The sequence below is a fragment of the Coregonus lavaretus genome, assembly GCF_964263955.1.
Source record: "Coregonus lavaretus genome assembly, chromosome: 9".
Lineage (NCBI taxonomy): Eukaryota > Metazoa > Chordata > Actinopteri > Salmoniformes > Salmonidae > Coregonus > Coregonus lavaretus.
The window spans coordinates 31,989,762-32,014,597 of record NC_139996.1 but is presented as its reverse complement, the minus strand read 5'-3'; the positions used below and the strand labels follow the sequence as shown (position 1 = coordinate 32,014,597).

General features: G+C 43.5%; 1 protein-coding gene across 3 annotated transcripts in view; it reads left to right on the top strand.

Annotated features, from left to right (window-relative positions):
• The window catches only part of LOC311135413 (myocyte-specific enhancer factor 2A-like), a 103,738-nt gene that overhangs the window by 13,175 nt on the left and 65,727 nt on the right, over positions 1-24,836 (top strand). For all 3 annotated transcript variants that reach the window (XM_084169348.1, XM_084169349.1, XM_084169350.1), the window contains exon 3: positions 24,040-24,235. In XM_084169348.1, coding sequence (XP_084025474.1) covers positions 24,182-24,235 — 54 coding nt within the window. In that variant the 5' untranslated portion in view covers positions 24,040-24,181. The remainder of the gene's footprint in view (positions 1-24,039; positions 24,236-24,836) is intronic.

The window sequence follows — 24,836 nt, the reverse complement described above, 5'->3', positions numbered from 1 at the left end:
ATGAGAATGGGGGCATGCTTGGTCCTCTTCTTTTTCCTGTAGTCCCCAATCATCTCCTTTGTCTATATCACGTTGAGGGAGAGGTTGTTGTCCTGGCACCACACGGCCAGGTCTCTGACCTCCTCCCTATAGGCTGTCTCGTCGTTGTCGGTGATCAGGCCTACCACTGTTGTGTCATCGGCAATCTTAATGATGGTGTTGGAGTAGTGCCTGGCCATGTAGTCATGACTGAACAGGGAGTACATGAGGGGACTGAGCACGCACCCTTGAGGGGCTCCCATGTTGATGATCAGCGTGGCAGATGTGTTGTTACCTACCCTTACCACCTGGTGACAGCCCGTCAGGAAGTCCAGGATCCAGTTGCAAAGGGAGGTGTTTAGTCTCAGGGTCCTTAGCTTAGTGATGAGCTTTGAGGGCACTATGGTGTTGAACGCTGAGCTGTAGTCAATGAATAGCATTCTCACATAGGTGTTCCTTTTGTCCAGGTGTGAAAGGGCAGTGTGGAACGTAATAGAGATTGCATCATCTGTGGCTCTGTTGGGGCGATATGCAAATTGGAGTGGGTCTAGGGTTTCTGGGATAATGGTGTTGATGTGAGCCATGACCAGCCTTTCAAAGCACTTCATGGCTACGGACATGAGTGCTATGGGTCGGTAGTCATTTAGGCAGGTTACCTTAGTGTTATTGGGCACAGGGACTATTGTGGTCTGCTTGAAACATGTTGGTATTACAGACTCAGACAGGGAGAGGTTGAAGATGTCAGTGAAGACACTTGCCAGTTGGTCAGCGCATGCTCGGAGTACATGTCCTGGTAATCCGTCTGGCCCTGCGGCCTTGTGAATGTTGACCTGTTTAAAGGTCTTACTCACATCGGCTGTGGAGAGTGTGATCACACGGTCATCTGGAACAGCTGATGCTCTCATGCATGTTTCAGTGTTACTTGCCTCGAAGCGAGCATAGAAGTAATTTAGCTCGTCTGGTAGGCTTGTGTCAATGGGCAGCTCGCGGCTGTGCTTCCCTTTGTAGTCTGTAATAGTTTGCAAGCCCTGCCACATCCGACGAGCGTCGGAGCCGGTGTAGTACGATTCGATCTTAGTCCTGTATTGACACCTTGCCTGTTTGATGGTTCGTCGGAGGGCATAGCGGGATTTCTTATAAGCTTCCGGGTTAGAGTCCCGCTCCTTGAATGCGGCAGCTCTACCCTTTAGCTCAGTGCGGATGTTGCCTGTAATCCATGGCTTCTGGTTGGGGTATGTACAGTGAGGGAAAAAAGTATTTGATCCCTGCTGATTTTGTACGTTTGCCCACTGACAAAGACATGATCAGTCTATAATGTTAATGGTAGGTTTATCTGAACAGTGAGTGACAGAATAACAACAAAAAAATCCAGAAAAACGCATGTCAAAAATGTTATAAATCGATTCGCATTTTAATGACGGAAATAAGTATTTGACCCCTCTGCAAAACATGACTTAGTACTTGGTGGCACAACCCTTGTTGGCAATCACAGAGGTCAGACGTTTCTTGTAGTTGGCCACCAGGTTTGCACACATCTCAGAAGGGATTTTGTTCCACTCCTCTTTGCAGATCTTCTCCAAGTCATTAAGGTTTCGAGGCTGATGTTTGGCAACTTGAACCTTCAGCTCCCTCCACAGATTTTCTTTGGGATTAAGGGCTGGAGACTGGCTAGGCCACTCCAGGACCTTAATGTGCTTCTTCTTGAGCCACTCATTTGTTTCCTCTGCCGTGTGTTTTGGGTCATTGTCATGCTGGAATACCCATCCACGACCCATTTTCAATGCCCTGGCTGAGGGAAGGAGGTTCTCACCCAATATTTGACGGTACATGGCCCCGTCCATCGTCCCTTTGATGTGGTGGAGTTGTCCTGTCCCCTTAGCAGAAAAACACCCCCAAAGCATAATGTTTCCACCTCCATGTTTGACGGTGGGGATGGTGTTCTTGGGGTCATAGGCAGCATTCCTCCTCCTCCAAACACAGCGAGTTGAGTTGATGCCAAAGAGCTTGATTGTGGTCTCATCTGACCACAACACTTTCACCCAGTTCTCCTCTGAATCATTCAGATGTTTATTGGCAAACTTCAGACGGGCCTTTATATGTGCTTTCTTGAGCAGGGGGACCTTGCGGGCGCTGCAGGATTTCAGTCCTTCACGGCGTAGTGTGTTACCAATTGTTTTCTTGGTGACTATGGTCCCAGCTGCCTTGAGATCATTGACAAGATCCTCCCGTGTAGTTCTGGGCTGATTCCTCACCGTTCTCATGATCATTGCAACTCCACGAGGTGAGATTTTGCATGGAGCCCCAGGCCAAGGGAGATTGACAATTATTTTCTGTTTCTTCCATTTGAGAATAATCGCACCAACTGTTGTCACCTTCTCACCAAGCTGCTTGGCGATGGTCTTGTAGCCCATTCCAGCCTTGTGTAGGTCTACAATCTTGTCCCCGACATCCTTGGAGAGCTCTTTGGTCTTGGCCATGGTGGAGAGTTTGGAATCTGATTGATTGATTGCTTCTGTGGACAGGTGTCTTTTATACAGGTAACAAACTGAGATTAGGAGCACTCCCTTTAAGAGTGTGCTCCTAATCTCAGCTCGTTACCTGTATAAAAGACACCTGGGAGCCAGAAATCTTTCTGATTGAGAGGGGGTCAAATACTTATTTCCGTCATTAAAATGCGAATCAATTTATAACATTTTTGACATGGGTTTTTCTGGATTTTTTTGTTGTTATTCTGTCTCTCACTGTTCAAATAAACCTACCATTAAAATTATAGACTGATCATGTCTTTGTCAGTGGGCAAACGTACAAAATCAGCAGGGGATCAAATACTTTTTTCCCTCACTGTACGTACAGTCACTGTGGGGACGACGTCATTGATGCACTTATTGATGAAGCCAGTGACTGATGTGGTGTACTCCTCAATTTCATCGGAAGAATCTCTGAACATATTCCAGTCTGTGCTAGCAAAACAGTCCTGTAGCTTAGCATCTGCTTCATTTGACCACTGTTTTATTGACCGAGTCACTGGTGCTTCCTGCTTTAGTTTTTGCTTGTAAGCAGGAATCAGGAGGATCAAATTACTACACTGAACAAAAATATAAACGCAACATGTAAAGTGTTGGTCCCACGTTTCATGAGCTGAAATAAAAGATCCCAGAAATCTTCCATACACACAAAAAGGTTATTTCTCTCAAATGTTGTGCACAAATTTATTTACATCCCTGTTAGTGAGCATTTCTCCTTTGCCAAGATAATCCATCCACCTGACAGGGGTAGCATATCAAGAAACTGATTAAACAGCATGATCATTGCACAGGTGCACCTTGTGCTTGGGACAAAAAAAGGCCACTCTAAAATGTGCAGTTTTGTCACACAACACAATGCCACAGATGCCTCAAGTTTTGAAGGAGCGTGCAGTTGGCATGCTGACTGCAGGAATGTCCACCAGAGCTGTTGCCAGATAAGTTAATTCGATTTTTTCTACCATAAGCCGCCTCCAACTTCGTTTTAGAGAATTTGACAGTATGTCCAACCAGCCTCACAACCGCAGACCACGTGTAACCACTCCAGCCCAAGACCTCCACACCCGGCTTCTTCACCTGCGGGATCATCTGAGACCAGCCACCCGGACAGCTGATGAAACTATGGGTTTGCACAGCCGAAGAATTTCGGCACAAACAGTCAGAAACCGTCTCAGGGAAGCTAATCTGTATGCTTGTTGTTCTCACCAGGGTTTTGACCTGACTGACTTCAGTGGGCAAAAGGCAGATGGCAGACAGCTTGTATGGTGTCGTGTGGGTGAGCGGTTTGCTGATGTAAACGTTGTGAACAGAGTGCCCCATGGTGGGGTTATGGTGTGGGCAGGCATAACCTGCAGAATGCACAGATATACCGTGAAGAGATCCTGAGGACCATTGTCGTGCCATTCATCCGCCGCCATCACCTTATGTTTCAGCATGATAATGCACAGCCCCATGTCACAAGGATCTGTATGCAATTCCTGGAAGCTGAAAATGTCCCAGTTCTTCCATGGCCTGCATACTCACCAGACCTATCACCCATTGAGCATCTTTGGGATGCTCTGGATTCCCAGTCATGTGAAATCTATAGATTAGGGCCTAATTTATTTATTTCAATTGACTGATTTCCTTATATGAACTGTAAGTCAGTAAAATCTTTGAAATTGTTGCATGTTTTGTTTATATTGTTGTTCAGTGGTTGACATCGGTAAAGTTTTCCCTGTCATCTCTGCTTCTTTTTCGGAGCAAAGACGTTTAGGGATTGGGGGGGGGGGGGGGGGGAGATTGTATTTGCAAAATTTCCAAATTACATCAGTTTGACACTTGCAAGGTAATAGAAAGCTGTGAAAACAACACAAAATGTTTCTGATAAGATTTCAGTTCGGCTTGGATGCATATTTTATGTGGTTGAAATAGCCTACTATCAGCTTTTATGATGCTGATAAAGATAAAACTTCTACAGAGGTTACATAACTGCGCATTCACATTCTCTCAAGATGCTGAAATAAATAAATCATATTTCTCCACTCCTGTTTCCGAGTAAATATTTTGCCTACATTTGGTGTATCATTTTACTGCAAGAAATGCTTACAGTAATTCTGCATGACATTAACATTAAGGCTATGTGAGAGGTTATAAACATACAGTCAGTGTCCAGATTTCAATTTCCATTTAACCCATCTGAACAGTAGGCTACAGTTCCATTGACGTGCCATAGGCCTATTTGAAGTCCGTCTTGTGACTGTCGAATTGCTATAGCGCCTCACAATCATCACACATAACATAGCCGGCATTGCTATCATCCTATTTTACCACTTCACCAAATCTTTCCCTCCATTCTTTTTATCCATTTCGCAGCTTTTCTCGAATTAAATGCAGACATTGTCCTTTTTGTCTCCATAGATCGACATTAACTTTTTCTGCCTGTTCCGAAAAGCATTTGGCGATTGGCATGTAGGCTATTTGGCGTGCGTACAGTTAGGCCCTAAAGCTTAGGCTTACGCACTAATGCCAGATAGCCTAAAATAATGAAATAAAAACTTAAATGTAGTCTATAGATATAAATTGCACAAGAATGATAGGCTACATTTATGGATAATTTAAGGTATTGCTTTCTATTTATTCAACCTGCCCGCCACCCACCCGCCATTCATCCACACAATATTTCATTACCCTAAACCCGCCCGCCCCGCGGATATAACCGTGGGGACTGCGGGTTATGAGTCAAATCGCGCATCACTAGCTCACACACACATGCATACTGACGCTACACACACACACACACTTGTTAAAATCTTTATCTTTAACTCTGCATTGTTGGAAAAGGACCCGCAAGTAAGCATTTCACTGTTAGTCTACACCTGTTGTTTACAAAGCATGTGACAAATACAATTTGATTTGATTTAAATACCTACAGTATCATAGATCAGAATTGTTGTATACATTTTCCCTTGAAGTACATTACTTTGCTGAGTTGCACTTTGACTGAATTTCAATGAGACTTTGAAAAAGCATATACAGTATCAAAGGAATACATTATAATCTAATTTGCTAGATCAAAAGATTTCTTGTGATCGCTAATATGCTCCCCTGTATCACATTTAAGACGCATCCTCTTTATCTTAACATAAAAAGGCTGGAATCCCCATGGAAGACCTGATTTTTCTTGCAGGGTTTATGAATTTCGAGAATACTAGATATTTACAGTATGCATAGACGAGCAGCTTATAAAGCCTAAAACATTTCCCTCAATCTGAATAGTATCCTGTCTTGCACTGTGAGCGCCAAGCATGTTATACAGGCAATACAAAGGCAGGGCTGCTTTGTGTGTGTCTGTTTTGTTTCTAATCACTGTCACTGATAAACATACTGTATGCTGCTCCTGTTGAGAAGGCAATCTGATAATGAGTTCTACAGCTGCACCATTGAGAGCATCTTGACTGGCTGCATCACCGCTTGGTATGGCAACTGCTTGGCATCCGACCGCAAGGCGCTACAGAGGGTAGTGTGTAAGGCCCAGTACATCACTGGGGCCAAGCTCCCTGCCATCTAGGACCTCTATACCAGGTGGTGTCAGAGGAAGGCCCTACAAATTGTCAAAGACTCCAGCCACCCAAGTCATAGACTGTTCTCTCTGCTACCGCACGGCAAGTGGTACCGATGCACCAAGTCTGGAACCAACAGGACCCTGAACAGCTTCTACCCCCAAGCCATAAAACTACTAAATAGTTAACCAAATAGCTACCCGGACTATCTGCATTGACCCTTTCTGCACAAGCTGCTGCTGTTTATTATCTGTCCTGTTGCCTACTCACTTTATTCCTAGTTATATGTACATATTTACCTCAATTACCTTGTACCCCTGCACATCGACTCGGTACTGGTACTCCGTCTATATAGCCATGTTATCGTTACTCATTGTGTATTTATTATGACTTTTATTATTATTTGTTATTACCTTTCTATTATTTTTCTATTGTCTTTCTCTCTGCATTGTTGGGAAGAGCCAGTAAGTAAGCATTTCCCTGTTAGTCTAGACCTGTGATTTATGAAAGTATGTGACAAATAAAATTTGATTTGATTTGATGTTAGAGGATCAGCAGGATCACATGGTGGAATCTGTGGGCTATTCTTATAGGCACTAGCCATGGTCACTGGGTTGCGTAAGATATCCCAAAGCATTTGGTAGAAAAGTATGGTATTTGCTCAGACAAAAATAATATACAATAATATAGAATTGAATCCCACCAGGGGTCTCCTGAATAATAAACAGATTTGCAGGTGTGTGGGTTGTGTTTGGGGATCTGGAGGTCATAGTCCCCAATGTGACCCCATGCAGTCAATAAGTACAGTAGCTGGTGGTGGGAAGAGTCAGGCCTCCTGCAGCTGGAGCGAGAGCGGCAATGTGGGCTGGAGGAAGAGCCAGGGGCCTGACTGTATCCTTGTTTTTCTGCCTGTCTGTGAAGCCCTCTGAACCTGGACAGCTGGAGGGATGTCGTAATTTCCATTATCCTGCAGCACACAACATGTCTATTACCAGTGAAGGGAAGTGACCTAACACCCTCTTCTGGTCTGAAAGCGGGTCGGGTCCACCTCAGGACTCAAGTCCCACCATCTCTCTGCTGTGAGGGCAGTGTTTGAGCAGGATGACCGGTGTTTTGTTTTCAAGCTGAGCAGGGAACATGCATTACATCTGTCCATGTTTAGTAATTAGAGACACTACGGGTAGGGGGTTTAAGTCCACTAGGTTGTTTTGTTTTCAGCAAAACACGTAGAGTTGTGCTTACGGTCTTGATCTTGATTTCAGAATGTCTTTACTCACCTTTGCTTTGACACTGTAAAATTATCTAAGCTAGGGTTGGGCGGTATACCGTATATACCGTGTACCGGGGTATTTGGAAATACCCACGGGATGGTTTTCATATACCGTCTACTGTTGAAACTATTTATTTGAAGTTTTTGAATATATTTGAATATTTGTAGCTACTTGTTAAATACTCTGAACAAAAATATAAACAAAACTTGCAGCAATTTTAAAGATTTTACTGAGTTACAGTTCTTATAAGGAAATCAGTCAATTGAAATAAATTCATTAGGCCCTAATCTATGGACTTCACATGACTAGGAATACAGATATGCATCTGTTGGTCACAGATAACTTTTAAAAAATAGGTAGGGGCGTGGATCAGAAAACCAGTAAGTATCTGGTGTGACCACCATTTGCCTGATGAAGCGCGACACTCTCCTTTGCATAGAGTTGATCAGGCTGTTGATTGTGACCTGTGGAATGTTGTCCCACTCCTCTTCGATGGCTGTGCGAAGTTGCTGAACATTGGTGGGAACTGGAACATGCTGTCATACATGTCGATCCAGAGCATCCCAAACATGCTCAATGGGTGATAGGTCTGGTGAGTATGCAGGCCATGGAAGAACTGGGACATGTTCAGCTTCCAGGAATTTTGTACAGAACCTTGCAACAAGGGGCCGCACATTACCATACTGAAACATGAGGTGATGGCGGCGGATGAATGGCACGACAATGGGCCTCAGGATCTCATCACGGTATCTCTGTGCATTCTGTAGCTTATGCCTGCCCATGCCATAACCCCACCACCACCATGGGGCACTCTGTTCACTCTGTTCACAACGTTGACATCAGCAAACCGCTCGTCCACACGATGCCATGTCTGCCATCTGCCTGGTACTTTTGAAACTGGGATTCATCTGTGAAGAGCACACTTTTCCAGCGTGCCAGTGGCCATCGAAGGTGAGCATTTGCACTCTGAAGTCAGTTACGACGCTGAACTGCAGTCAGGTCAAAACTCTGGTGATGACAACGAGCACGCAGATGAGCTTCCCTGAGACAGTTTCTGACAGTTTGTGCTGAAATTCTTCAGTTGTGCAAACCCACAGTTTCATCAGCTGTCCGGGTGGCTGGTCTCAGATGATCCCGAAGGTGAAGAAGCCATATGTGGAGGTCCTGGGCTGACGTGGTTACACGTGGTCTTCGGTTGTGAGGCTGGTTGGACGTACTGCCAAATTCTCTAAAATGACGTTGGAGGCGGCTTATGGTAGAGAAATGAACATTACGTTCTCTGGCAACAGCTCTGTTGGACATTCCTGCAGTCAGCATGCCAATTGCACGCTCCTTCAAAACATGAGACATCTGTGGCATTGTGTTGTATAACAAAACTTATAACTGGCCTTTTATTGTCCCCAGCACAAGGTGCACCTGTGTAATGATCATGCTGTTTAATCAGCTTCTTGATATGCCACATCGCTCTGGTGGATGGATTATCTTGGCAAAGGAGAAATTCTCACTTATTTCAGCTCATGAAACATGGGACCAACACTTTACATGTTGCATTGATATTCTTCAGTATAAATACCAAAATCAAATCAAATCAAATTGTATTTGTCACATGCACCGAATACAACAGGTGTAGACCTTACAGTGAAATGCTTACTTACAAGCCCTTAACCAACAATGCAGTTTTAAGAAAGAATACCAAAAAAAAATCAAAGAAAAATACAATATAAAATAATAAAAGAGCAGCAGTAGTGAGGCTATATACACGGGGTACCGGTACCGAGTCAATGTGCTGGTTAGTTGAGGTTATTGAGGTAATATGTAAATGTAGGTAGAGTTATTAAAGTGACTATGCATAGATAATAAGCAGAGAGTAGCAGCAGCGTAAAAGAGGGGGGGGGGGGGGGGGGCATTTGATTAGATGTTCAGGAGTCTTATGGCTTGGGAGTAGAAGCTGTTTAGAAGCCTCTTGGACCTAGACTTGGTGCTGTCATGCCCTCTTCACGACTGTGTTGGTGTGCTTGGACCATGTTAGCTTGTTGGTGATGTGGACACCAAGGAACTTGAAGCTCTCAGCCTGCTCTACTACAGCCCCGTCGATGAGAATGGGGCGTGCTCGGTCCTCTTCTTTTTCCTGTAGTCCACAATCATCTCCTTTTTCTTGATCATGTTGAGGGAGAGGTTGTTGTCCTGGCACCACATGGCCAGGTCTCTGACCTCCTCTCTATTGGCTGTCTCGTCGTTGTCGGTGATCAGGCCTACTACTGTTGTGTCATCGGCAAACTTACTGATGGTGTTGGAGTTGTGCCTTGCCATGCAGTTATGAGTGAACAGGGAGTACAAGAGGGGACTGAGCACGCACACCTGAGGGGCCCCCGTGTTGAGGATCAGCGTGGCGGATGTGTTGTTACCTACCCTTAACACCTGGGGGCGGCCCGTCAGGAAGTCCAGGATCCAGTTGCAGAGGGAGGTGTTTTGTCCCAGGGTCCTTAGCTTAGTGATGAGCTTTAAGGGCACTATGGTGTTGAATTCTGAGCTGTAGTCAATGAATAGCATTCTCACATAGGTGTTCCTTTTGTCCAGGTGTGAAAGGGCAGTGTGGAGCGCAATAGAGATCGCATCATCTGTGGATCTGTTGGGGCAGTATGCAAATTGGAGTGGGTCTAGGGTTTCTGGGATAATGGTGTTGATGTGAGCCATGACCAGCCTTTCAAAGCACTTCATGGCTACAGATGTGAGTGCTACGGGTCGGTAGTCATTTAGGCAGGTTACCTTAATGTTCTTGGGCACAGGGACTATGGTGATCTGCTTGAAACATGTTGGTATTACAGACTCAGACAGGGAGAGGTTGAAAATGTCAGTGAAGACACTTGCCAGTTGGTCTGCGCATGCTCGGAGTACATCTGTCTGGCCCTGCAGCCTTGTGAATGTTGACCTGAGAGCGTGATTACACAGTCGTCCGGAACAGCTGATCCTCTCATGCATGTTTCAATGTTACTTGCCTCGAAGCGAGCATAGAAGTAATTTAGCTAATCTAGTAGGCTCGTGTCACTGGGCAGCTCGTGGCTGTGCTTCCCTTTGTAGTCTGAGCGTCGGAGCCGGTGCAGTACGATTTGATCTTAGTCCTGTATTGACGCTTTGCCTGTTTAATGGTTCGTCGGAGGGCATAACAGGATTTCTTATACGCTTCCGGGTTAGAGTCCCGCTCCTTGAAAGCGGCAGCTCTACCCTTTAGCTCAGTGCGGATGTTGCCCGTAATCCATGGCTTCTGGTTGGGGTATGTAAGTACAGTCAATGTGGGGACGACGTCATTGATGCACTTATTGATGAAGCCAGTGACTGATGTGGTGTACTCCTCAATGCCATCAGAAGAATCCCGGAACATATTCCAGTCTGTGCTAGCAAAACAGTCCTGTAGCTTAGCATCTGCTTCATCTGACCACTTTTTTATTGACCGAGTCACTGGCGCTTCCTGCTTTAGTTTTTGCTTGTAAGCAGGAATCAGTAGGATAGAATTATGGTCAGATTTGCCAAATGGAGGGCTCTGGATGAGCGTTTTCCTGTTTGCTTATGGCCGTATACAGTTCATTGAGTGCGGTCTTAGTGCCAGCATCGGTTTGTGGTGGTAAATAGACAGCTACGATTAATATATATGAAAACTCTCTTAGTAGATAGTGTGTTCTACAGCTTATCATTTACATTTACATTTACGTCATTTAGCAGACGCTCTTATCCAGAGCGACTTACAAATTGGTGCATTCACCTTATAGCCAGTCGGATAACCACTTTACAATGTTTATTTTATTTTATTTTTTTTGTATTTTTTTTGTCAATAATATATATCATTTTTTAATACTTTTTTTTGTAATCAATTTATTATTATTATTTTTTTTTTTTCATTTTTTTTGGGGGGGGGGGGGGTGGGTTGGGGTAAGGGGGGGTAGAAGGATTACTTTATCCTATCCCAGGTATTCCTTAAAGAGGTGGGGTTTCAAATGTCTCCGGAAGGTGGTGAGTGACTCCGCTGTCCTGGCGTCGTGAGGGAGCTTGTTCCACCATTGGGGTGCCAGAGCAGCGAACAGTTTTGACTGGGCTGAGCGGGAACTATGCTTCCGCAGAGGTAGGGGAGCCAGCAGGCCAGAGGTGGATGAACGCAATGCCCTCGTTTGGGTGTAGGGACTGATCAGAGCCTGAAGGTACGGAGGTGCCGTTCCCCTCACAGCTCCGTAGGCAAGCACCATGGTCTTGTAGCAGATGCGAGCTTCAACTGGAAGCCAGTGGAGTGTGCGGAGGAGCGGGGTGACGTGAGAGAACTTGGGAAGGTTGAACACCAGACAGATACTCTACCTCAGGCGAGCAAAACCTCGAGACTTCCTTAGAGATCATGCACCAGCTTTTGTTTACAAATATACATAGACCGCCACCCCTTGTCTTACCAGAGGCTGCTGTTCTATCCTGCCGATACGGTGTATAACCCGCCAGCTGTATGTTATTCATGTCTTCGTTCAGCCACGACTCAGTGAAACATAAGATATTACCGTTTTTAATGTCCCGTTGGTAGGATATTCGTGCCTGTAGTTCGTCCACTTTATTATCAAACGATTGTAAATTGGCCAATAGAATCGATGGAAAAGGCAGATTAGCCACTCGTCGCCGGCTCCTAACCAAGCACCCTGATCTCCTTCCGCGATATCTCCTTTTCTTTCTACTGCGAATGACGGGGATGAGGGCCCTGTCGGGTGTCTGGAGCAAATCCCTCTCGTCCGACTCATTAAAGAAAAATTATTTGTCCAGTTCAAGGTGAGTAATCGCTGTTCTGATGTCCAGAAGCTCTTTTCGGTCATAAGAGACGGTAGCAGCATAATTACGTACTAAATAAGTTACAAACAATATGAAAAAACACACAAAATAGCACGGTTGGTTAAGAGTCCATAAAACGGCAGCCATCCTCTCCGGCGCCATCATCACCAGCAGTCAACTTGTGCAAGGAGATAAAGCAGATCGCGTTCTTCGTTTTTTTAATTATGAAGCTTACCGTAGTTCCCCAGAACATTAGCCAGTCACATGTTTGTTGTAAAGAGCACAACGGGAGAAAGCGGGACCTGGTGAGTCCATAGCGTTCTATTGGTGAGTCTCTCTCTCTGTTGTGCGGTGCACATGAGGTGATGAAGTTACATTTGTATGCAATTCACTACAAAATGTTTACCATCAGATATCTAAGATGTGCTATACTCTCCAGCTGTGTATTTGGTTACTTGTTAGTTAGCTAAGAAAGGAGACCATGTTTGAGAAGTCAAAGATCTCTGGAGAAGTTATCTGTACAGCTGCCATTTTTTCCCTGTACTTCCCACTAGCATTTTTTTCCTCCTTTCCGTTCTTCTCCTCTCTGCTCTGTGTACACATGCTGCTTTTCCTTCAGACAAGCATGCATCACAACTTTGTTCATTTGCACAATTTCTGTTGTTCAATTTCGCTTGTAAATGTCCACAATCACCGAAAATGGATACTAGCTATACTTGTATAACTTTATGAGCTGGATTTGCCAGTCTTTGCAATGATTTTGTTGGTTTGCGCTTGTTAGCATTCAGCTAAAAGTTTCCTTGAGAATTCTCTATTACTTGTGAAAAGTTTTTAAGCATTCTGGTAATAGACGGCCAATGCGCTTTCTTTGAGTTTTTAACGCCCCCTTGTGTGCTATGCCGGTAATACTGTAAATCCCAGGATGGCAGAAGAACAGTATGACGGTATGAAAATCTGGATACCGCCCAAGCCTAATCTAAGCAGTAGGTGCAGCCAACATTTCACCCCATCAATTTCCCCTACGATGCTCCTACGCTAGTGTAAGGAAAGAGACTTGACCCCTGCCATATTAGGAGAAGTGGAAGACGGGGCAGGGACGTATCACTTTTACTGGGCTGGGCATGACATCATCCCTCTGCCTTTACAGCCCTGGCAGCATCCAACCAGGGAAAACATTACACCACTCCTGTATTAAAACATGTAGTCTCACAATCTCGCTGGGAGCAGTAATACAGTACAGGTTATCACCTGGAATGCAAAACCAGAGTTTTATATTAAGGCACTCTTTTTCTTTCTTCATCCAAAACATATATATTTAATTCCTGTCCTGGCTGCAGTAGTTGTACCCTAATTTCAGTCTCCAGAGCCTGGCTCTCTTAAGCCTCTGTGTGAGAGTTTGTTGAGTCTGCCAGCTGTCTCTGCCCTCCCTCTCTCTCCTTCTTTCTCCCAGTCCAGTCTGTCTCTGCCTGGGACCAGACTGTGTGCCGTGTGTGGCACATGTGCGCTGCTGATCCAGGTGAAATAGTAGACTGACTGAGCCCACTGGTGTATCAGCTGTTCTCTGGATGTACTCAGCCAGTGTCACACTCTCTGCTCCCCAGTTTGTTCCTACTCCCCTCCCTCCACTCAGCCCCCCTGTCACTGACCAAGCTGCCAACAGTGTTCAGACCATGCATGGGGGGAGAGGCATCCGTCACCAACAACTGGGCCTCAGTCAGGCCAACAGACTATCACAAAACAGTTGGGTTGGAAAGATTCCTGGAGAGGCAGGCAGCAGGGCCAGTGGGTTTCTGTGTGCGTGTGTATGTGTGTGGTGTGTGTGTGTGTGTGTGTGTGTGTGTGTGTGTGTGTGTGTGTGTAGTACACTATGTATGTATGGATGGGAGGATATGTTTGTATGATGACCTGTCAAACAGCCTTATTTTGTGTTTGATCCGTCTGTCCTGTTGACTTTTAAAAGAATGGGTTTCATTTAGTATAATATCTACTCAGAACATTTAGGAAATTCCAAAAGGCAGTGCTGTGCTTGTAAATCCCAAAGTACAAAACAAAACATGCAAATTGTGGTAAAGATTGTATCAGCTTTACATTCTCATCCATACATCATTCCTAGATGTTCTCTAGCACTGGTACTTTATGGAGGTACTGAATCATTATGCAAAATAAGCCAATTCTTTCTGGAATGCCTGGATATATTCATAATATTGTTTATTTGATGTTGAGCCTGTTGCATAAAAAATACATTATTGGATCATTTACAATACATTATTCTTGATCTTGGGACAGATTTGCTGGAGGAAAGTTCTTATGTTTGGTTCAGATTTGGTGTTCTGAGCAACAAACAACAAGTATTGATAGAGAAGATACTTTAGAATGACACATTTTCTGTTCTTTTTGTCCTGTACAAGCATAACGTTTCCAAGGATATGCCCCTATTCAAACACTGGTTGCATAAGCACCAGTCATGCACCAGGCAGACAACGTTTATATAAGAGCACATCTATATTTCAAAGTGAATGTTGTTTTCTGAGCTTTGGCTTGGTATTGAAGTAAAACAACTTCGCATCCACTGAACATTCTCCCTGGTGCCTATATGATGTGGTTGTTTAATATTATCTCTACTGTACGTCTTTCCTCTTTTCCCTGTCGTTGTTGACAAGCACTCATTTACAATAAACCGAAGAGTTTTTATCATGCCAAAAACACTAAACAACAAATTGAAACCAGTGAACAGAAAAATTAATTGTCGAAAATCAGGGCTTACGTTGTAATGGAAATAAGTGGTTTCACCTTGCCAAAGTGACATGGATTTATTGGCTGTATATTGAGATCAGTCTATTCAAATTACAATTCTGTTATTTAGCATTATATCATCTTCCAACCTCTGTACCCTTTCCTCAAGGGATTAGTGTTATATTTTGGGATTTCCACGATCATCCATGTAGGTATGTGTGGAGTCATCAAAAGACTATGGTTGCGATCATTTTTTGGGGTTAAAAAATCAAATCAATGTTGAACCTTTCACAGTTTTCATGAGTCATAATGGTCCATGCTGCTTGGGTTGCATAAACCTTTTATGTAATGGAACACAGAGTAACAGAGGGATGGAGAGCAAGATAAAAATGGAAAGAGAAAATCTAATATTTATTCTAAGCCATAAAACAAAACAAAAAAAGTTTTTTTCCATTAAAAGAAGCACCAGTGCTCTGTTGGTCAGGACAGGAAGTAACACACTAACAACCAACAGAAACAATGTGTACATGATGTGTAACACAACATGGTAAACTCAGAGCAGTTTCATTTGTTTATATAGTTAAATCTGCCTGCTGTTGATCAAACAACATATTTGAAATATAATTACATATCTAAACTGAATCGGAATGTTTCATCTGGATATTCAGTAAATTTTGTGGGGATGAGAGCGGGTAAATGTAGTGCTGCCGTGACACATTAATGCATGACGTCCCTAATATCATTACACAGCATATTCCCCCAGGAAGACGATCTTGATTCATCTGTGCTGTTTACCATTTTGGATTTGCGGTCTGTGGAACATCAAAAGGCTGCCATGCCGCTTAACACAGTTTGCAGGGTGCCTTGGGGGCTGAGGGTAGGGGGGATGTTGCACCCCTCTGCGTTGGCGTGATTATGCCTCCCTGGTTAGAAGTCCCTGTGATGATGGACAACCATGCAAATGGACACATACAACCACATCACACAGCCAACAGGTCCACAGTCCACACAGGGCTGCCATGCTAACATTTAGGATGCATGAATTTGGGTGTGGGTGCATGTATATTTACAGGAGACTCGGAAAATGTGCATTTCCTGATTCCCTGAAAAGTTGAGATTATGAAGGATGAAGAAAGTGTACAGAAATGTTCAGAAAACTTTCAGGAATGTTCAGCTTGTGCATTTCTTTTAGGCCTGTGTCATCTGTGACTCTATCAGAATGATTTAGAAAAGGAGAACTTGGGTGCACTGTGACACTTGAAGTGCTCATCCAGAGAGAATGTCAGATTCTGACGTTGACTCGTGTCAGGAAATTCACTTGTAAAATTGACATACTGTCATAAGGGATGTTGGTGATTAAATGTTTTTGGAGATAGGTTTTGGCTCAGAGACAGTGATGTTGAATGACTGTGTTTGGCTGTTACTCCTAATTTGATGTGAGTACTTAGACACTTAGTCAGTTTCATTTTGGCAGTAGAATATGACATTTTGGTTGATTAGAAGTGATTTGTGACTGTCACATAACAAGGTAATAAGTTTGACAGAACAATATTACATTTTGGGCTTCATCCAAAAACAGCAAGATGCTCAAATTAAAATAGTTTAGCTTGTGGGTTGTTCACCATTGCAAATCTGAATAACCGGCAGTATAATTCCTCTCAATGTATATCATGCATTTCTCAACCAGACATTTTTTATGAAGAAAAAATAATTACTCTAAGCTTGCATCCTTTTCTTCATGCTAAAGCGTTGTACTACAATTAGCATCAGAAGATGAACCTTGAGAAGGAGAGTAGCCTCTGCACATGAAATGGATACAACAGTTCGGATAGGGTCATATCTTTATCCTTGAGAAACTGAGAATCCATTCATCGGCTCTGCTCAAAAACCTGACTGACGCAAATGGATCATTGGGAATAGAGGCGTCCCAGCAGTAATTATGTTACAACGCTGCTGCTACCGCACACGGCAAGAAAGCTGGGGCTGGGCATGGGGGTGGGGGGAACTCTTCCTCTCTTCCGTCTCAAGGTTTTATTCCTGTTTCCTCTCTATTCCCTTTAAGTTCACACACAAACACACGTGCGCTCACATACTCACACTCATACACCAGCTCCAGCACTACAACATCTGTTTGGACTATGACGTTTATCAAGCTCTGTTGTCTGAACTTCAATGCACTGTTCCATGTCTGTAGAAGATACATGAGCAGTCAGTGTAACTGGCTGTCTGCTAGGCCAGCTAAGGTGTACATGTTGGCAGTGATTACAGTACACTGTGTCTGCTGCTTGTTGCAGGTGTCTTACTGGCCTCAGATTTTTCTTACTGTGCCTACAAGCCAAAGGGAAATGTGTATTAATTCCCTCTTAGTTTCGTCATACAAGCTTTTAGGACTCAGTATGGTGATAAGTGAGAAAATATGCCATAAAGTCAAGTCAATGGCTTACTCTCATGGACCCCAAGGCATTTAGTCAAAGTCACCTTGCATAGTTCTCTCATCCCCTGACATTACTGTGTGACTGAGAGTGAGGGTGTCTGTCTGCTAGCGCTCAGTTTCAGTGTCAGCATCTCATGTCGTGTTTTTCTGTCGTTCTGGATATGTAGCCTATTATCAAAACCTTACCATACCTTGAAACTTGCTCAATGCAGCTGATTTCAGCATGCAATAGGAATACACTCAAAAGTAACAATAATATACCTGTCTTGATTGGCAAGGCTGTAAGGGTGTGTGTTCTGTTATTGACCTCTCTACTAAAGAGATTTGTTTTTGCAGTTGTCCATTTCTCCCAGGTTATTGATGGATGTTATATGATGTGGTGGTCTAAGAGAAAAGCCAGTTAATCCAGTGGGGTTTTCCTGATGATATCATTGTGGAGGTGATAAGTAGCTTTGTCCCTGTCTGCAGCTCCATCTTCCCAGTCAGAGTTAGGCGCTAGCAGGATGGATGATTGTTTGAACTTGCATTGATCCAACGTGGGATTACAGCTGGGTCAGTGGAGAGTTGGAGTGAGGTAGCAGTCATCATTGGGAGAGATTAACCACTCACAGCCTGGCCTGCTCTGGTCTGCCTCCTCAACACAACCACTCTGTAGTCTGTGAATACTGCATCTTTGTCCCCTACACGTCACACTCTCATACATGTCAATGGAAAACATTTTGATAAACTTGAGCAAGGTAGGCCAACAACTTCAGTCTTCAACTTTCGGTCCAATTTAGATGCGTGCTAAAAAAGTTATAAAAGTGGAGAAGCTTTGCCATGTCCCAGTACCCGTATACTCAATTAACCATTATTATTTACTATGCAAGCTATGCAGAACATGCTTTGGAATGTTTGTGTAAGTCACCGTCCAAACCTTGTTGTACTCTAACTTTAATTGCCTATGTAGGGCTGGATCCACTCAAATCATATCAAGGCATACTTGAGTATAACTACTGTATTATATGAAATAAAGGAGGAAAATACTTTCTATTGTCTGTTGTTATCTCAATATCATTAAAAAAACTAATTTAACATCCATTCTGTCAGTAACATAAAGCACTTACTCAATGTAAAATTGTAATTATGAGATTTTTCACTTGGCTTGTAGTGGTTCAAAGTACCACATATATTTATAAGGGTGTGGGTTTAACTCATAGTCCACTCAACAGTTCTTAGAAGTTATCATTCGGTCAGATTTGCAAGTAATCATATTTTTTTTCATAATTGTAATAGCATTATTTTGCAAACTGCTTCAGAGTATACAGTAGCCTTCACTTGTCTTTCACATTCATACATTTAATCCAAATGTATGCAATTCATTTCAGACTTACTGATCATATTGAAAGAATCTCAATATTTCAGTTTACCCCAAATGTTTATATTTTGTGGAAATTGCATGTGTACGATTTCTCTATAACAATATCATGGTGCTAATGTAGTAATTGTCTTAACTTCTCTGTGTAGCTCAGTTGGTAGAGCATGGCGCTTGCAACACCAGGGTTGTGGGTACGTTTCCCACGGGTGGCCAGTAAGAAAAATGTATGCACTCACTAACTGTAAGTCGCTCTGGATAAGAGCTTATGTAAAAATGATAAATGTTTTTGAAGTCATTGTCTAGGATGATAATGTCACCCCAAGCAATGATCTACAAAGAAAGTTAACAGGATGTAGAAAGTCCAATATGCACACACATTTGAAGGAGTTTCTTTAGCTCACTAGGCAAGCAGCTCTCTCTCTTTTTCAAAGCTTCTTTCTCACTCATTTCTGTTCACACACCCCTTTGGTAGATCTTATTAATTATATCTCATTAGTTGCCTTGGAAACAGAGGTGAGAGAGAGAGAGAGACTGAGGGGGGAGGAGGGAGAGGTAGAGGGAGAGAGAGAGGAATGGAGAAGGAGAGAGATGGAAAGAGGGAGAGCGGAATGGAGAAAGTGGTTGTTGCAGGATCAGCCATGTGTCAGATTAACATCAGGAGACATTAACACTAGTGATGCTGGTTCTGGGGCCACAATCCTACCTCTCCCTGCTGGAGTGGGAGATAAGGGTGCTCTCACAAAGGGAAGTATAGGAGCGGGAGAGAGAGAGGCTGGCTCTCCTCCACTCCCCCCAGGCCAACAGCCCCATTTACAGGTACAGCACAGCCTGATGATAGGAAGAACAAAGAGTTGGGGTGTTCATTTCTTAATGCACTTATGTCAGGGTCTCATTGAAACGAAGCAGCAGAACCGTGAGGGTTTACTTTGCTCCATGTCCCCAAACCGCTAAAGCCTAACAAACTGGAACTGAGCCATTTCCTTCCACTTTCAAGTTTTGGGATTATGTTGCTACCATTTTGCGCTGCTGTTTTCTTGTTAAGTATGAACTCTGTTTAATCAGTATTTTACTGCTCATTAGTTTAGTGTGTGATGGAGTAGTGATTCATCATTATGTAACTCAGGAAATGTTTCAAGTCATTATCAGTCCTGGCCAAAACAAGGAAAGCCTGACGTCTAACTGAATAGAAAGTGGTGGAGTGCTTGGTGTGGCAGCATGTGCCTGTCCAGTCTGTCTAATGGCACCGTACTGTAAACATATTAAACACACAGAGAGACTCAACAGGAGCTGGAGTCATGTTGTTGTTTAGTCTCAGAGTCAGGAAGGCAACACGTGGAGGAGATCAGAGAGGAAGGGTGTCCCAAAGGCACACTCGCTCCCTTTTTTCCCTTCCTCCCCTGCAGTGGGCATTTAGAGGGGTCCTGAAAAACAGGAAGTGGAGAGGCAGGAAGTTGAGTCTTGTCTGGTCACTCCATGGCCTGGCCCTGTGGTAGGATAGTCAAACTGAGCTCGTCACAAACAGGAAGCACAACTGTCATGGCTATGCTCAGGACTTTGGCTCCTGTCCATTACAGTCAGAGTAATAAGGGAAATGGGGGAGGCTTTCCTCACATTAAACACTCGCTTAGACAGTAGAGTACACACGTTTGAATGTATAGAGCCTTTGAAGCAAGGAAGAGCTGAACATTCAAAGCAATAGATTTTTCTTGGCTTTAAGATATATCATTCTAACCATATCATGCTCTGAATGTAGTATGGCCAATAACAGGGTCAATAATAGATCATCTGGTCTCATCCTTTTAATGTAATAAACCATGTAGGATGTCATATTTTGTGTTGGACAGCAGTGTAAGATGTAATATAAGGTTAAGTAACGCTAGGCCTCCAGCTTTGTGACTACGTGCAGAGCTTATTCAGGCTTACTGACTGAGAGGGAGTGAGGGAGCGAGGCGGATGTGCTGTGTTCAGTAATTACATGGGAGTGGAGCATGTTTTATTGAGTGTGAAAGGGCCGACCCCGTCACCAACCCTCCCCATCTCCCAGAGGCCTGTCTCACGAGAGGGAGGAAGGGACTGAGAGACAGAGAGCGGCTGCTACTGGGCTGGCCTCTCACTGGGCCTGTCTCTCACACACACACAGACACACAAAAACTGCTCAGAAGTGGCCAGACATCACTCTTAATTAGATGAATTCCAAGGATCTAAGAGGACTTTTTAAGCTAAACAACAATGCTCAAAACGTTCCACTGTATTTACACTCTTGGTTCATTTGGTTGTAAATGAGGCTTGGTTTCATCTACACATTCTGTGGGACATGTAGCTGGTATTGATTTTGATGTCAGCCTAATATGGTCTCTCCTATAGAGACATATTCACTGTGCATTGATCTCTGTGGTGCAAATGTTTGGTAAGCACCTTTAAGAAGTGCTGGACCGGTTTAAATTAAAGACATAGTGGTGCATGTGTACATTATCAAGGTCTTCTAAAGAGTACATGGTGAGATGTATACATTTTCATTCTTACAAGCAAGGTTAAATGGACAGAATAATCCTATCAAGCATCATTAACATAGAGTAAAGCTTTAAATGGATAGTTCAGTTAACCTCACCTTAAAAATACCATGGTTGTATGGACCTGGAGAGTCAGTGACAGTTTAATCATTTAGTAGACGCACTTATCCAGAGTAATTAGGGTTAAGTGCCTTACTCAAGGGCACATTTGACAGATTTTTAACCTAGCCGGCTTGGGGATTCAAACCAGCGACCTTTCAGTTACTGGCCCAACACTCTTAACCGCTATGCTACCTGCCGCACATTGACGTGAGTTATGTTACTTAGCTGCAGTTTACCATTAGCATCATCTAGCACTAAACAATGGGAGTCGTATGACTCATGGTACCATGCTCTAGTTAGCGAGCCTTGTGGAGGGTTATGTACATCCACCTGTAAAGAGGCGTGCCGTGCCGAGGCTGTGAGTGGTGACATGCTGCAGTGCTGGCCAGTTTCCACGTGCTGCAGTAATCCACCAGGGTTTAGTGTAACTCTACATCCCCTCTGCTGCCCCTGCCCTGCCCTGCTCTGCTCTGTCACCCAACGAGATTAGGACACAACTCACAGCCAAGACTAGAACTCTGCTCTCTACCTAAATAACTCTTATACCTGTGAACAAGTTGACTTCACATCCATCAAGCAGTTAATCCAAAAGCATTTATTTTAGTTCAGTTATGGATTAACTTTTTACTTACTTTTTACTTATACTTTTTTATGTGTAGGCAGTTATGTGAAAAGGTTTAGTAATCGACACATGCTACAGATGTACTGATACATAATGCATCAGTGAAAAATAAAATAAAAACAGTACAGGTGTTGATTGTCTGTCTCCCATCTGGTGTCTCTTTTGAGAACTATGCTTTAACATTCACCAGTTATTATGCATAGATTTATGACACCTTTTATTATGCTAAAACTGATCTGCATTTTCTTTTTTTTCTTAAAACTGCATTGTTGGTTAAGGGCTTATAAGTAAGCATTTCACCGTTGTATTCTGCGCATGTGACAAATAACATCTTATTTGATTTTAGATTTGATTTACAGATAGAATAAGGAAATATATTTCTATGTGTTTTCTTCAGAGAGTAGATGTACCAAGTAGAGTGCAGTAGCAAACCTGGTGTCTGAGGGACCTCAGCTTGTCATCTCATATTTACGTAACAGAAATGTCATGACACAAGGCATTATGCCACAAGAACGGTCCTAGACTGCTGTGACAGATCCTCTCACAGTTTAGAGACGAGGTGGAATGTGTGTGTTTCACTGTCTTCAGATGCAGGCCTACAATTGTACAGTATTGTCAAGAGAAGCAAGTCAACTGCTCTTCAAAGTGAGAGAGATGGACAGAAATACACACTCATACAGACACACCAGTAGAAAAAGTGTCAGTATGAGTATTTGGAAACACTGTCGTGCTCACCGGCTTGTTGTGATGTGGTTTAGGGAAATTCTTCATGGCGCTTTGCGTGGTTAGTTTCCTTACTGTGGACAGCCATGCGTGGGTTGGGGTTGTTGGCTAGGTTATCTCATGTTGAGTTTACCTAACAGTGGAGGTTAGATTCAGACAGCCAGACACTATAATGCCAGTGTCTCAAAGCCCCAAATTACTGTATGCCGCTGGAACTGGCCATTTCTGGTCCCATGATGTTAGTCAGCTCTCACGGCTCCTTGGTCTTTGGTAACCACACGGTAGTCTATAGTGCTGACTGTATCTCTGCTGGACCTAGGCTGAATACTACAATGTTAACCTCGCTCTGAGGTTCTGCTCTATGGGGAAATATAGGCATTTCTCCATTTGCTTGTAAATTATGTCCATGTGTCAGTGATGAATGCTCCTCCAGGGAGAAGTCTATCTCTCTTAGAGCAGAGGTCAAAGTTCACTGGGCTTGCTGAAGTCTGAACCAGTGACCAGGTTGGCAGGTTTTACAGAGTACCTCACGTGGGAACTACCTCATCCACCTCAGAGGATTTAAACCTGACTGGGTGTACTCTTAATCATCTGAAGAGCAAAGCTGGCAGCAGCCTGGGTCAGATGAGGAACAGTGAAGCTCTGTGCTCGGTCTTCACAGGCATCTTAGGGATACTTTTTACAGACTCCTGGTGTACATATGAGAAAAAAAAAAAAAAAGAAAGACAGACACAGAGAGCGAGAGAGAATAGGATACATTTTTTTTGTTAAAGCTCTGTGATTCTGTCATCCTGTTCCTGGTTGTTAGGTTTAAAGATTAAAGCAAGATAAACCCAGTAGACATTTACTTGGTTGGGAGTCAACACCAGCTCCACATGGCAACTTGTACTTCAGTAAGAGCTCAATGCAGTCATTTCTCACATAAAATGGAAAAGATCATTTCACACTTATGTATGAAAAGCTCTTGAAAGGCCCTTTTATCATTGGTTCTGAATCAGGCATATTCAACACTAAGGAGCAGATTAACTTATAAATTGCGTTGAGCATTTTCCAAACGGTTTCTCCTTTAAATCTGAAGTGTTCTGCCAGTGGCTCCAGCTGCTGTGGAAGTGCAGATGAGTAGATAAGGTGCCATCATGTTCTCCGGTCGGTCTCATAACCTCTCTGTATGTGTCAAGGAATGGAACATAGAGCCCTTGGCTGCTTTGTTGTGCCTGAGAAGAGATCACTGGGTGTTATGTTAACTCTGTTCTCTCTCTCTCTCTCTCTCTCTCTCTCTCTCTCTCTCTCTCTCTCTCTCTCTCTCTCTCTCTCTCTCTCTCTCTCTCTCTCTCTCTCTCTCTCTCTCTCTCTCTCTCTCTCTCTCTCTCTCTCTCTCTCTCTCTCTCTCTCTCTCTCTCTCTCCCTGCAGATTGTGGTGTGGTCACGAGAAGGACAGAGCCAGAGAGAGAGAAGAGAGTGTTGTACAATGTGCTAGGAGTTAAGGAAGAAGACGAGCTCGGTAGTTTTTCTGATATTCTTGAGGTGTCAGAGAGACCGAACAGAACGCAAAGATGGGACGGAAGAAGATACAGATCACCAGGATCATGGATGAGAGGAACAGGCAGGTCAGTGTCACCCCTCTCCCCTGCCCTCCACTCAGCATAAAGATGCCTCTCTCTCTCCACACACAAGCTAATGGAAGGAGACTACTCCCACTTATCTACATGAGGCCTACAGTGTTGTTCCATATGTTGAAAACAGGAGTTGACTTCTCACCGCTTACCACCTGTGGTGAATTCTTGACTGGGACTCAAAGTGCCCACTTCACAGGACTGTATGTTTTCATATAGCAACTATTTCTATTTGAGGTAGCACTGTTCTCTGGAGTGAATTGGTGCCTCATGTATTTTCAATCCAAATAACATAATTTATTGTTTGTAATACATGAACATGATCCAGTCCTGTAAGAGAAAGTATATCTCTCCAGTGTAGGGGTTAGGAGTAAAATGATATGCCTTAAAGATGTGTAGAAATTATAGATCTGTCATTCTCATTAAAAGCAAGTCTAAGAAGTGGTAGATCTGTACTATGTGCGCTATTTCTATGCTTCCCGTTCTTAAGTTTAGCTTTTGCGTCTTTTACTTTCGGTTTTGTACACCAGCTTCAGACAGCTGTAAATACAATATTTTTGGTTATGGAAATATATTTCACAGGGGTTTAGATGGT